Source organism: Oncorhynchus masou, chromosome 27, assembly GCF_036934945.1.
Source record: "Oncorhynchus masou masou isolate Uvic2021 chromosome 27, UVic_Omas_1.1, whole genome shotgun sequence".
Taxonomy (NCBI): Eukaryota; Metazoa; Chordata; class Actinopteri; order Salmoniformes; family Salmonidae; genus Oncorhynchus; species Oncorhynchus masou.
Genome location: NC_088238.1, coordinates 59317786 through 59332785, shown reverse-complemented (window position 1 = coordinate 59332785; position 15000 = coordinate 59317786). Strand labels below are relative to the sequence as shown.

Genomic DNA, 15000 nt, shown 5'->3' with positions numbered 1-15000 from the left:
TCTCTCTCTCTCTCTGTGTCTCTCTCTGTCTCTCTCTCTGTGTCTCTGTCTCTCTCTCTGTCTCTCTCCCTGTCTCTCTCTGTCTCTCTCTGTCTCTCTCTCTCTCTCTCTCTCTCTCTCTCTGTGTCTCTCTCTGTCTCTCTCTCTGTCTCTCTCTCTGTCTCTCTCTGTCTCTCTCTCTGTCTCTCTCTCTGTCTCTCTCTCTGTGTCTCTCTCTGTGTCTCTCTGTCTCTCTCTCTGTCTGTCTCTCTCTCTCTCTCTTTGTTTTTCTTTCAAACGTGTTTTCTCTCCAAAAACACTCGTTACTTTATTTCTTAGAATTGGTCTTCTAATTCCAGCCCCACGCTGCTGCCACTGATCCTCGTAGTGATAACACCATATGGTGATTTGTATTATTATTCCACACAGTGGTTACAAAGGAAATCGTCTAGCTACTATCTTTGTTAATGAACATCTACTACTGAGAGAGAGCTCCTAGCGCGTTGGTGTTGAATCACCATTGGCGTTGGATGAAATGTACCCAGTTCGCAACAAGGGTAGTGGCAGATCTGGTAAAGACGCAGGCATATAGTTATGCTGAGAAAATAATGGGAATATTTTCACTACGTTCCACACTGTCTTTGATCCTTCAATGGCTTCCCAAAACGAGAAGCAGAGTTTACTGATGATTCTGGCAAGGGTTTTCTGTTCTTAACAGTGTAATGAGGGTGTAATGAGGGTATGGAGAGAGAAATGAGCTGCTTCTTCTTTCTGTAGCTTATTTTGCAGATCTTTCCCTGACCCTGAAAAGGGGTAAATCACACACAGCACAGGGTTGGCTTTTCTTCTCTCTCTTTAAGCCTCCGTTTCTCAGTTGCTCTATGAGTGTCCCCCCCCCCAAAAAAAAAAACGAGAACGTGGCTATTTCCTGAGGACCTGTTTTTGATTGAAGACAGTTGCAAGCCAAAAACTAAAACATAATTCAACACCCCACCATGCTCCATGTTCCAGAGCCTAGATCTCACAAAAAGGATCATCCTAGAAATTATTTATGATTTATAGTCACATCAGGACAAAACGAGCAAACACTTTTTCCTCACTCTCCACAGAACGTCAGTGTTTTCCTCCTCATTGAAAAAATATGAGTTTGTCGAAGTAGCAGTAGCATTAAGCAGCTATATTCTATTCGATGTCAACATTTCAGAACGTAGATTAAATGTTGACGCTGTGTTGAGTTCCATCGGTCCAATCTAAAGGTCACCTATCAGATAGTCAGCGAATGTTATTTACTCTAATCTTCTTTCAGAGCAGCTGAGCTGTTCAGGTTGTCTGTTAGAAATGTCAAACCGTCCAATGTCTGTCAAGTCTGGTATTTCCCTTTCATCTCTTTCTCTCTCTTTCTCTCTCTCATTCTCTTTCTCTCTCTTTCTCTCTCTCATTCTCTTTCTCTCTCTTTCTCTCTCTCATTCTCTTTCTCCCTCTTTCTCTCCCTCATTCTCTTTCTCTATCCTCTCTCTCCATCTCTCCCTTTCTCTATCCTCTCTCTCCATCTCTCCCTTTCTCTATCCTCTCTCTCCATCTCTCCCTTTCTCTATCCTATCTCTCTCTCTTCATCTCTCTCTCTCTCTATTGTATCTCTCTCTCTCTTCATCTCTCTCTCTCTCTATTGTATCTCTCTCTCTTCATCTCTTTCTTTCTCTATCCTATCTCTCTCTTCATCTCTTTCTCTCTCTTTCTCTCTCTTTCTCTCCCTCATTCTCTTTCTCTATCCTCTCTCTCCATCTCTCCCTTTCTCTATCCTCTCTCTCCATCTCTCCCTTTCTCTATCCTATCTCTCTCTCTTCATCTCTCTCTCTCTCTATTGTATCTCTCTCTTCATCTCTCTCTCTCTATTGTATCTCTCTCTCTCTATTGTATCTCTCTCTTCATCTCTCTCTCTCTATTGTATCTCTCTCTTCATCTCTCTCTCTATTGTATCTCTCTCTCTTCATCTCTTTCTCTCTATTGTATCTCTCTCTTCATCTCTCTCTCTCTATTGTATCTCTCTCTCTCTATTGTATCTCTCTCTCTTCATCTCTCTCTCTCTATTGTATCTCTCTCTCTTCATCTCTCTCTCTCTATTGTATCTCTCTCTTCATCTCTTTCTTTCTCTATTGTATCTCTCTCTTCATCTCTTTCTTTCTCTATTGTATCTCTCTCTCTTCATCTCTTTCTTTCTCTATTGTATCTCTCTCTCTTTATCTCTTTCTCTCTCCATCTCTTTCTTTCTCTATTGTATCTCTCTCTCTTCATCTCTCTCTCTGTTGTATCTCTCTCTTCATCTCTCTCTCTATTGTATATCTCTCTCTCCATATCTCTCTCTCTCTATTGTATCTCTCTCTCTTCATCTCTTTCTCTCTCTTTCTCTCAAAGTCTTTAACGGTTAACATAGGGGAAAGTACCCACTAGTCACACAATGGTTGAATCAACGTTGTTTACACGTCATTTGAAGATATATTGAACGTGGAATCGACGTTGAAGTGGCGTCTGTAGCCCGTAGGTTAATCAACAAAACTCTCCTCATCAGGATAGAAACCACAGCAAAAACACTGTGACATCAATGTGGTATCAGTAAGCTTCCCACTCTTCTTTAATACCCAAGAATTAACTTGAGCTAACTGCGGACTACGGACTGCGGACTGAGGACTATGGGCTACGGACTACAGACTATGGGCTACGGACTGCGGACTATGGGCTACGGACTACAGACTGAGGACTATGGGCTACGGACTACAGACTATGGGCTACGGACTGCGGACTATGGGCTACGGACTACAGACTGCGGACTATAGGCTATGGACTACAGACTGAGGACTATGGGCTACGGACTACAGACTATGGGCTACGGACTACAGACTGCGGACTATAGGCTATGGACTACAGACTGAGGACTATGGGCTACGGACTACAGACTATGGGCTACGGACTACAGACTGAGGACTATGGGCTACGGACTGCGGACTGAGGACTATGGGCTACGGACTACAGACTGAGGACTATGGGCTACGGACTACAGACTGAGGACTATGGGCTACGGACTACAGACTATGGACTACAGACTATGGGCTATGGACTACAGACTGAGGACTATGGGCTACGGACTACAGACTGAGGACTATGGGCTACGGACTACAGACTGAGGACTATGGACTACGGACTACAGACTGAGGACTATGGACTACGGACTGCGGACTGAGGACTATGGACTACGGACTACAGACTGAGGACTATGGACTACGGACTACAGACTGAGGACTATGGGCTACGGACTACAGACTGAGGACTATGGACTACGGACTGCGGACTGAGGACTATGGGCTACGGACTACAGACTGCGGACTATAGGCTATGGACTACAGACTATGGGCTACGGACTACAGACTGAGGACTATGGGCTACGGACTACAGACTGAGGACTATGGGCTACGGACTACAGACTGCGGCTATAGGCTATGGACTACAGACTGAGGACTATGGGCTACGGACTACAGACTGAAGACTATGGGCTACGGACTACAGACTGAGGACTATGGGCTACGGACTACAGACTGCGGACTATAGGCTATGGACTACAGACTGAAGACTATGGGCTACGGACTACAGACTGAGGACTATGGGCTACGGACTACAGACTATGGGCTACGGACTACAGACTGAGGACTATGGGCTACGGACTACAGACTATGGGCTGCAGACCTCAGACTATGGGCTACAGACTGTGGACTATGGGCTACGGACTACATACTATGGGCTACGGCCCATGGACTACAGACTGCGGACTATAGGCTACGGACTACAGACTGTAAAAAACCATCTCTTCTTTCTTTATTGAGGATCAAATGATGCCGTTGTAAAAGACAGGGAGTAAAAAAGGAAAGAAAGAGAGTGAGGGAGGGAGAGAAGAAGAGGGAGAGAACGAAAGAAAGAGAGTGAGTGAGTGAGTGAGTGAGTGAGTGAGTGAGTGAGTGAGGGAGGGAGGGAGGGAGGGAGGGAGGGAGGGAGGGAGAGAATGAAAGAAAGGGAGGGAGGGAGGGAGGGAGGGAGGGAGGGAGGGAGGGAGGGAGGGAGGGAGGGAGGGAGGGAGGGAAGAAGAGGGAGAGAACGAAAGAAAGAGAGTGAGGGAGGGAGAGAAGAAGAGGGAGAGAACGAAAGAAAGAGAGTGAGGGGAGGGAGAGAAGAAGAGGGAGAGAATGAAAGAAAGAGAGTGAGGGAGGGAGAGAACGAAAGAGTGAGGGAAGAGAGTGAGGGAGGGAGGGAGGGAGGGAGGGAGGGAGGGAGGGAGGGAGGGAGGGAGGGGGAGGGAGGGAGGGAGGGAGGGAGGGAGGGAGGGAGGGAAAAACGAAAGAAAGAGAGTGAGTGAGGGAGAGAAGAAGAGGGAGAGAACGAAAGAAAGAGAGTGAGGGAGGGAGAGAACGAAAGAAAGAGAGTGAGGGAGGGAGGGAGGGAGAGAAGAAGAGGGAGAGAACGAAAGAAAGAGGGTGAGGGAGGGAGAGAACGAAGAAGAAGAGAGGGAGGGAGGGAGGGAGGGAGGGAGGGAGGGAGGGAGGGGGAGGGAGGGAGAGGGAGAGAACGAAAGAAAGAGAGTGAGGGAGGGAGAGAAGAAGAGGGAGAGAATGAAAAAGAAAGGGAGGGAGGGAGGGAGGGAGGGAGGGAGGGAGGGAGGGAGGGAGGGAGGGAGGGAGGGAGGGAGGGAGGGAGGGAGGGAGGGAGGGAGGGAAGAAGAGGGAGAGAACGAAAGAAAGAGAGTGAGGGAGGGAGAGAAGAAGAGGGAGAGAATGAAAGAAAGAAAGAGAGTGAGGGAGGGAGAGAAGAAAAGGGAGAGAACGAAAGAAAGAGAATGAGGGAGGGAGAGAACGAAAGAAAGAAAGAGAGTGAGGGGGGAGAGAAGAAGAGGGAGAGAACGAAAGAAAGAGAGTGAGGGAGGGAGAGAAGAAGAGGGAGAGAACGAAAGAAAGAGAGTGAGGGAGGGAGAGAACGAAAGAAAGAAAGAGAGTGAGGGGGGAGAGAAGAAGAGGGAGAGAACGAAAGAAAGAGAGTGAGGGAGGGAGAGAATGAAAGAAAGAGAGTGAGGGAGGGAGAGAAGAAGAGGGAGAGAATGAAAGAAAGAAAGAGAGTGAGGGAGAGAAGAAAAGGGAGAGAACGAAAGAAAGAAAGAAAGAAAGAGTGAGGGAGGGAGAGAAGAAGAGGGAGAGAACGAAAGAAAGAGTGAGGGAGGGAGAGAAGAAGAGGGAGAGAACGAAAGAAAGAGAGTGAGGGAGGGAGAGAAGAAGAGGGAGAGAACGAAAGAAAGAAAGAAAGAAAGAAAGAGCGAGGGAGGGAGAGAACGAAAGAAAGAGAGTGAGGGAGGGAGAAGAAGAGGGAGAGAATGAAAGAAAGAAAGAGAGTGAGGGAGGGAGAGAAGAAGAGGGAGAGAACGAAAGAAAGAGAGTGAGGGAGGGAGAGAAGAAGAGGGAGAGAACGAAAGAAAGAGAGTGAGGGAGGGAGAGAAGAAGAGGGAGAGAATGAAAGAAAGAAAGAGAGTGAGGGAGGGAGAGAAGAAGAGGGAGAGAACGAAAGAAAGAGTGAGGGAGGGAGAGAAGAAGAGGGAGAGAACGAAATAAAGAGAGTGAGGGAGGGAGAGAAGAAGAGGGAGAGAACGAAAGAAAGAGAGTGAGGGAGGGAGAGAAGAAGAGGGAGAGAATGAAAGAAAGAAAGAGAGGGAGGGAGGGAGGGAGAGAAGAAGAGGGAGAGAACGAAAGAAAGAGTGAGGGAGGGAGAGAAGAAGAGGGAGAGAACGAAATAAAGAGGAGGGAGGGAGAGAAGAAGAGGGAGAGAACGAAAGAAAGAGAGTGAGGGAGGGAGAGAAGAAGAGGGAGAGAACAAAAGAAAGCGAGAGATAGGGAGATTATGTTTCATTAGGAACCAAAAGTCTCACTGATGAATAATACAACAGGACCTCCAGGATAACATGGAGATTGGGATCATCATTTTCACGCCGCCTGTATCGGCTTGCACGTCCCTGAGCGAGGCGGCGGTATCGTATCACTGTTACTTGGCCCCATACACTCTCGAAATACAAGGACTACAAGCATGGGAATCCTAGCCTGATTCCCTGATCTGTTTGTGCTGTCTTGTCTAACTCCTAGGTCATGCCTCATTGTCATGCGCAATAACATTCAGTGGTGAGACTATGACCTAGGAGTTGGCAAGACATGTCCAAACAGATCTGGGACTCTAGACGTCTACAGCACTATCAATACATAAGGCATTTGTGCTTTAATATCCTGCCATTTGACATTACGATCTTTTGTGGCGAAACATGGCAAATGTCACCTATCTCTCCAGTGGTCCCAAACAGATCCATGCACCTTTGTTGTGGGGTGACCTTTCTCTCGGAGCAATGGAATAATGGAATGATGGAATAATGGAATAATGGAATGATGGAATGATGGAATAATGGAATAATGGAATGATGGAATGATGGAATAATGGAATAATCAAATGATGGAATAATGGAATGATGTAATGATGGAATAATGGAATAATGGAATGATGGAATGATGGAATAATGGAATGATGGAATAATGAAATGATGGAATAATGGAATGATGGAATAATGGAATGATGGAATGATGAAATGATGGAATAATGAAATGATGGAATAATGAAATGATGGAATAATGAAATGATGGAATAATGGAATGATGGAATAATGGAATGATGGAATGATGGAATAATGGAATGATGGAATAATGGAATGATGGAATAATGGAATGATGGAATAATGGAATGATGGAATAATGGAATAATGGAATGATGGAATAATGGAATGATGGAATAATGGAATGATGGAATGATGGAGTGATGGAATAATGGAATAATGGAATGATGGAATGATGGAATAATGGAATGATGGAATAATGGAATGATGGAATGATGGAATGATGGAGTGATGGAATAATGGAATAATGGAATGATGGAATGATGGAATAATGGAATGATGGAATAATGGAATGATGGAATAATGGAATAATGGAATGATGGAATAATGGAATGATGGAATGATGGAGTGATGGAATGATGGAGTGATGGAATAATGGAATAATGGAATGATGGAATGATGGAATAATGGAATGATGGAATAATGGAATGATGGAATAATGGAATGATGGAATGATGTAATAATAGAATGATGGAATAATGGAATAATGGAATGATGGAATGATGGAATAATGGAATTATGTAATAATGGAATGATGGAATAATGGAATGATGGAATGATGGAATGATGGAATAATATAATGATGGAATGATGGAATAATGGAATGATGGAATAATGGAATGATGGAATAATATAATGATGGAATGATGTAATAATGGAATGATGTAATGATGGAATGATAAACTCTCTCCTTTTCTTTGTCTGTTTCCCCACCCCAAACATCTATTCAATTTCAATTGAAGAGGCTTTGTTGCCATGGAAAATATACAGTTGAAGTGGGAAGTGTACATACACTGAGGTTGGAGTCATTAAAACTCATTTTTCAACCACTCCACCAATTTCTTGTTCACAAACGAAGGTTTTGGCAAGTTGGTTAGGACATCTACTTTGTGCATGGCACAAGTCATTTTTCAAGCTATTGTTTATAGACAGATTATTTCAATTATAATTCACTGTATCACAATTCCAGTGGGTCAGAAGTTTACATACACAAAGTTGACTGTGCCATTAAACAGCTTGGAAAATTCCAGAAAATTAGAAGCTTTAGAAGCTTCTGATAGGCTAATTGACATAATTTGAGTCAATTGGAGGTCTACCTGTGGATGTATTTCAAGGCCTACCTCCAAACTCAGTGCCTCTTTGCTTGACATCATGGGAAAATCAAAAGAAATCAGCTAAGACCCCAGAAAAAGTTTCCAAATTCCTGAAGGTACCACGTTCATCTGTACAAACAATAGTACGCATGTATTAACACCATGGGACCACGCAGCCGTCACACCGCTCAGGAAGGAGACGCGTTCTGTCTTCTAGAGATGAACGTACTTTGGTGTGAAAAGTGCAAATCAATCCCAGAACAACAGCAAAGGACCTTGTGAAGATGCTGGAAGAAGCAGGTACAAAAGTATCTATATCCACAGTAAAACGAGTCCTATATTGACATAACCTAAAAGGCCGCTCAGCAAGGAAGAAGCCACTGCTCCAAAACCGCCATAAAAAAGCCAGACTAGAGTTTGCAACTGCACATGGGGGCAAAGATTGTACTTTTTGGAGAAATGTCCTCTGGTCTGATGAAACAAAAATAGAACTGTTTGGCCATAATGACCATCGTTATGTTTGGAGGAAAAAGGGGGAGGCTTGCAAGCCAAAGAACACCATCCCAACTGTGAAGCATGGGGGTGGCACCATCATGTTGTGGGGGTGCTTTGCTGCAGGAGGGACTGGTGTACTTCAAAAAATAGATTGCATCATGAGTGAGGAACATTATGTGGATATATTGAAGCAACATCTCAAGACATCAGTCAGGAAGTTAAAGCTTGAAACTCAAATGGGTCTTTCAAATGGACAATGACCCAAGAAAGTTGTGGCAAAATGGCTTAAGGGCAACAAAGTCAAGGTATTGGAGTGGCCATCACAAAGCCCTGACCTCAATCCAATGGAAAATTTGGGGGCAGAACTGAAAAAGCGTGTGCAAGCAAGGAGGCCTACAAACCTGATTCAGTTACACCAGCTTTGTCAGGAGGAATTGTTGGAAGTTTGTGGAAGGCTACCCGAAATGTTTGACCCAAGTTAAACAATTTAAAGGCAATGCTACCAAATACTAGTTGAATGTATGTAAACTTCTGACCCACTGGGAATGTGATGAAAGAAATAAAAGCTGAAATTAATTTAATTTAATTAACAATTCATTGATATATATGTTTAAGAGGGTGGGGCTTAAGCAGCATCCCTGTCTCACCCTACAGGCCTGTGGAAGGAAATTTGTGTTTTTAGCCAATTTTAACTGCACACTTGTTGTTTGTGTACATGGATTTTAGAATGTTGTGTGTTTTTCCACCAACACCACTTTCTATCAATTTGTATAGCAGACCCTCATTCCAAATTGAGTCAAAAGCTTTTTTGAAATCAACAAAGCATGAGAAGACTTTGCCTTTGCCTTTGTTTTGGTTTGTTTGTTTGTCAATTAAGGTGGGCAGAGTGAATACGTGGTCTGCCGTATGGTAATTTGGTAAAAAGCCAATTTGACATTTGCTCAGTACATTGTTTTCACTGAGGAAATGTATGTGTCTGCTCTTAATGATAATGCAGAGGAATTTCCCAAGGTTGCTATTGACAGATATCCCCCGGTAGTTATTGGGGTCAAATTTGTCTCCAGTTTTGTGGATTGGGGTGATCAGTCCTTGGTTCCAAATATTGTGGAAGATGCCAGAGCTGAGGATGATGTTAAAGAGTTTTAGTATAGCCAGTTGGAATTTGTCGTCTGTATATTTAATCATATCATTCAGGATTCCATCAACACCACAGGACTTTTTGTGTAGCAGGGTTTGTTTTTTGTCCTGTAGTTCATTCAAGGTAATTGGAGAATCCAGTGGGTTCTTGTCGTCTTTAATAGTTGATTCTAAGATTAGTATTTGATCATGTATATGTTTTTGCTGTTTGTTCTTTGTTATAGAGCCAAAAAGATTGGAGAAGTGGTTTACCTATACATCTCTGTGTTGGATAGATCATTCTTCATGTTGTTGTTTGTTTAGAGTTTTCCAATTTACCCAGAAGTGGTTAGATTCTATGGATTCTTTAATTACATTGAGCTGATTTCTGACATGCTGTTCCTTCTTTTTCTCCGTAGTGTATTTCTGTATTATTTTAGTGATTCACCATAGTGAATTAGGCTCAGGTTTTCTGGGTCTCTATGTTTTTGGTTGGGAAGCGTTTCTCAATTTCTTTCTTAGGTTTTTGCATTTTTCATCAAACCATTTGTCAGTGTTGACAATGTATTACGGTTGTGAAAGACTTTTCAGAAGAAAAATTGACAGCTGGGTATTGGGGTATAAGATTCTGAGGGAATGATTAACATCAGCCTCGTTGCCTCTATCTCTCTCTCGCTCTCTCTCTTTGTCTCTCTCTCGCTCTCTCCCCACTCGCTCTCTCTCTTTGTCTCTCTCTCGCTCTCTCCCCACTCGCTCTCTCTCTTTGTCTCTCTCTCGCTCTCTCCCCACTCGCTCTCTCTCTCTTTGTCTCTCTCTCACTCTCTCCCCACTCGCTCTCTCTCTCTTTGTCTCTCTCTCGCTCTCTCCCCACTCGCTCTCTCTCTTTGTCTCTCTCTCACTCTCTCCCCACTCGCTCTCTCTCTTTGTCTCTCTCTCGCTCTCTCCCCACTCGCTCTCTCTCGTCTCTCTCTTTTTCTATATTTTTCCCTCTCTCTGTCTGTCTGTCTGTCTGTCTGTCTGTCTGTCTCTCTCTCTCTCTCTCTCTCTCTCTCTCTCTCTCTCTCTGTCTCTCTCTCTCTCTGTCTCTCTCTGTCTCTCTCTCTGTCTCTCTCTCTCTGTCTCTCTCTCTCTCTCTCTCTGTCTCTCTCTCTCTCTCTCTCTCTCTCTCTGTCTCTCTGTCTGTCTCTCTCTCTCTCTCTCTCTCTCTCTCTCTCTCTCTCTCTCTCTCTCTCTCTCTCTCTCTCTCTCTCTCTCTCTCTCTCTCTCTCTCTCTCTCTCTCTCTCTGTCTCTCTCTCTCTGTCTCTCTCTCTCTGTCTGTCTCTCTCTCTCTCTCTCTCTCTATCTCTCTCTCTCTGTCTGTCTCTCTCTCATCCTCGTAGATTGTGCTGATACTTTCTGTTCTTCCCTCGCTGTATCTATCTCTTTCCCCATCTCGGTCTCTGTCTCTCTCTTGCTCCCTCTTTCTTGCCCCCCCCCACTCTCTCTCTCTATACATATTTTTCTATCTCTCGCATTCTTTCTTTCTGTCTCTCTCTCTTTCGCTCATTTTCTCTTTTTCTTTCTCTCTCTCTCTCTCTCTTTCTCTCTCTCTCTCTCATCCTTGTAGATTGTGCTGATACTTTATTTTCTTCCCGAATCAAACGTTGGCGATAGCAGATAGACGATGGCCTTTCTTCAAAAGGAGGGACTAGGCAAGAAAATGAAGTTTTCCCTCGTATAGGTTAAGGAAGGGGAATCAAATAGAGCTCTGGAGAGGATTGAACAGAAACTATTGTCATTGAATCTCATGGCCATGTTCTTAGAATGTCTATTGCTGAAATGTTCTTAGAATGTCTATAGCTGAAATGTTCTTAGAATGTCTATTGCTGAAATGTTCTTAGAATGTCTATAGCTGAAATGTTCTTAGAATGTCTATAGCTGAAATGTTCTTAGAATGTCTATAGCTGAAATGTTCTTAGAATGTCTATAGCTGAAATGTTCTTAGAATGTCTATAGCTGAAATGTTCTTAGAATGTCTATAGCTGAAATGTTCTTAGAATGTCTATAGCTGAAATGTTCCACATATGGAGTGGAAGTTTAATAGGACTGTTTATGTGATGCTACACTGCTGTCACTAACTGTCTATCTCTCTCCCACCCCTTCTTCTCTCTCTCTCTCTTCCTCCTCTCTCTCTCTCCTACTCTCTCTCTCTCTTCCTCCTCTCTCTCTCTCTCTTCCTCCTCTCTCTCTCTCCTACTCTCTCTCTCTCTCTTCCTCCTCTCTCTCTCTCTCGCGCTCTCGCTCTCTCTCGCTCTCTCTCGCTCTCTCTCGCTCTCTCTCCCACCCCTTCTTCTCTCTCTCTCTCTTCCTCCTCTCTCTCTCTCCTACTCTCTCTCTCTCTCTCTTCCTCCTCTCTCTCTCTCCTACTCTCTCTCTCTCTCTCTCTCTCTCGCTCTCTCTCTCTCTCTCTCTCTCTCTCGCCCTCTCAGGGAGCTCCTGGGCCCAGACTTCACAGAAACCCACTACAGTGAGGATGGGCAGCCTGTAACTGTGGCCACCAATTACAGTGTAAGTCTCTATCCCACTTCTCCAACCCCACTCCTCTTCTACTCCTCCCCTAATCCTCCTCGCCTCCCCCACTCCTCCTACCCACTCTGTCCTCCACTCTCTCCCCCACTCGTCCTCCACTCTTTCCCCCACTCCTCCTTCCCACCCTCTCATCCACTCTCTCCCCCAGTCGTCCTCCACTCTTTCCCCCACTCCTCCCCCACTCCTCCTTCACTCCGCCCCACTCTCTCGGCCACTCTTCCTCCACTCTCTCCCCCATTCCTCCCCCACTTCTCCTCCACTCTCTCCCCCACTCTTCCTCCACTCTCTCCCCCACTCCTCCTCCACTCCTCCTCCACTCTCTCCCCCACTCCTCCTCCACTCCTCCTTCACTCTCTCCACCACTCCTCCCCCACTCTCTCCCCCACGCCTCCCCCACACCTCCCCCACTCTCTCCCCCAGTCCTCCCCCACTCCTCCTTCACTACCCCCCACTCCTCCCCCACTCCTCCCCCACTCCTCCTCCACTCCTTCTCCACTCTCTCCCCCACTCCAGCCCCACTCCTCCTCCACTCTCTCCCCCACTCCTCCCCCACTCTCCCCCACACCACCCCCACTCTCTCCCCCACTCCTCCTCCACTCTCTCCCCCACACCTCCACCATTCTCTCCCCATGTCCTCCCCCACTCCAGCCCCACTCCTCCTCCACTCTCTCCCCCACTCCTCCCCCACTCTCCCCCACACCACCCCCACTCTCTCCCCCACTCCTCATCCACTCTCTCCCCCACTCCTCCTTCACTCCTTCACTCCTCCCCCACACCTCCCCCACTCCTCCTTCACTCCTCCCCCACTCCTTCTCATCTCCTCCTCCACTCCTCCTCCACTCTCTCCCCCAGTCCTCCTCCACTCCTCATCCACTCTCTCCCCCACTCCTCCTTCACTCCTCCCCCACTCCTTCTCATCTCCTCCCCCACTCCTCCTTCACTCCTCCCCCACTCCTCATCTCCTCCTCCACTCCTCCTCCACTCTCTCCCCCAGTCCTCCTCCACTCCTCATCCACTCTCTCCCCCACTCCTCCTTCACTCCTCCCCCACTCCTTCTCATCTCCTCCCCCACTCCTCCTCCACTCTCTCCCCCACTCCTCCTTCACTCTCTCCCCTACTCCTCCTCCACTCCTCACCCACTCTCTCCCCCACGCCTCCCCCACTCCTCCTTCACTCCTCCTCCACTCCTTCTCATATCCTCCCCCACTCCTCCTCCTCTCCTCCTCCACTCTCTCCCCCACTCCTCCTCCACTCCTTCTCATCTTCTCCCCCCACTCCTCCCCCACTCCTCCTCCACTCCTTCTCATATCCTCCCCCACTCCTCCTCCTCTCCTCCTCCACTCTCTCCCCCACTCCTCCTCCTCTCCTTCTCATCTCCTCCCCCAGTCCTCCCCCAGTCCTCCCCCACTCTCTCCCCCAGTCCTCCTCCACTCCTCCCCCACTCTCTCCCCCACTCCCTTCTTTCCAAGTAATTATCTTTTAGTTTTCTCATGGTTTCGTTGGGTCTAATTGTGTTGCTGGTTCTGGGGCTCTGTGGGGTGTGTTTGTGCTTGTGAACAGAGCCCCAGGACCAGCTTGCTTAGGGGACTCTTCTCCAGGTTCATTTCTCTGTAGGTGATGGCTTTGTTATGGAAGGTTTGGGAATCGCTTCCTCTCAATTTGATGTTTGTCGCATTTTGTAAAATCTTGGTTGGTGAGCGGACCCCAGACCTCATAACCATAAAGGGCAATGGGTTCTAGAACTGATTCAAGTATTTTTTTTCCAGAACCTAATTGGTCGAATTGTATGTTCCTTTTGATGGATAGAAGACTTTTATTCCTTGTTGCTCAGGTCGTTCACATCTTTGTCTTTCTCTCTCTCTCAATTCAATTCAATGTGCTTTATTGGCATGACGTAACAATGTATATATTGCCAAAGCTTATTTTGGATATTTACAATGTAAAAATAAATAAAAATGAGATTCAAAATTGTCAATGGGACAACAGTAACAACAATAACCAAGGGTCAAAATAACCCTACATTCAACAATAACAATAAGCATACAGTAGAGGACATGTGCAGGTTGATTGGTCTGTCAGACACTGTCCCTCATCTTATGGCAGGCAGCAATGTAGTGCGCTGCCAACCAACAGCTCTCTGCGTCCTCCCCCAACAGGACGGGTAGCTTACCCTCATCAGAGAGGTCTTTGCCACAGCTCTCTGCGTCCTCCCCCAACAGGACGGGTAGCCTACTCTCATCAGAGAGGTCTTTGAAACCTTGAATAAGGTTTTCAAATTTGGGAAGATATAAAACAATTAGAGAGTGTCAATTTTTTACATGTTGTGCAGTGGTTGCACAGCCTTTCCTCTACGGGGAGCCAGGTTTTCATGTGTCTACCCTTCTCAATGGCAAGGCAGTGCTCACTGAGCCTGTACTTTGTCAAGGTTTTTCTAAGGTTTTGATCAGTAACAACGGTCAAATATTTAGCCACGGTGTACTGTTGATTTAGGGCCAGATAGCACTGCCTTTTGCTTTGTGTTTGTGTTTCCCAATAAGCAATATAGATTTTTTTTGACTGTGTTGTAATTTGGTTTATTCTGATTGCTTGGATGTTCTGGTCCTGAGGCTTCAGTTTGTTAGTAGAACAGGTTAGTGAACTCAGCCCCAGGACCAGCTGGATGGGGGGACTGAGGCTTCAGTGTGTTAGTAGAACAGGTTAGTGAACTCAGGACCAGCTGGATGAGGGGACTGAGGCTTCAGTGTGTTAGTAGAACAGGTTAGTGAACTCAGGACCAGCTGGATGAGGGGACTGAGGCTTCAGTGTGTTAGTAGAACAGGTTAGTGAACTCAGGACCAGCTGGATGAGGGGACTGAGGCTTCAGTGTGTTAGTAGAACAGGTTAGTGAACTCAGGACCAGCTGGATGAGGGGACTGAGGCTTCAGTGTGTTAGTAGAACAGGTCTGTGAACTCAGCCCCAGGACCAGCTGGATGAGGGGACTGAGGCTTCAGTGTGTTAGTAGAACAGG

The 15000-nt window shown here is 46.0% G+C and overlaps 1 protein-coding gene across 1 annotated transcript in view; it reads left to right on the top strand.

The window, feature by feature from the left end:
* The window catches only part of adam19a (ADAM metallopeptidase domain 19a), a 238946-nt gene that overhangs the window by 155757 nt on the left and 68189 nt on the right, over positions 1-15000 (top strand). Inside the window, 1 exon segment of the mRNA XM_064939148.1 lies at positions 11893-11971. Coding sequence (XP_064795220.1) covers positions 11893-11971 — 79 coding nt within the window.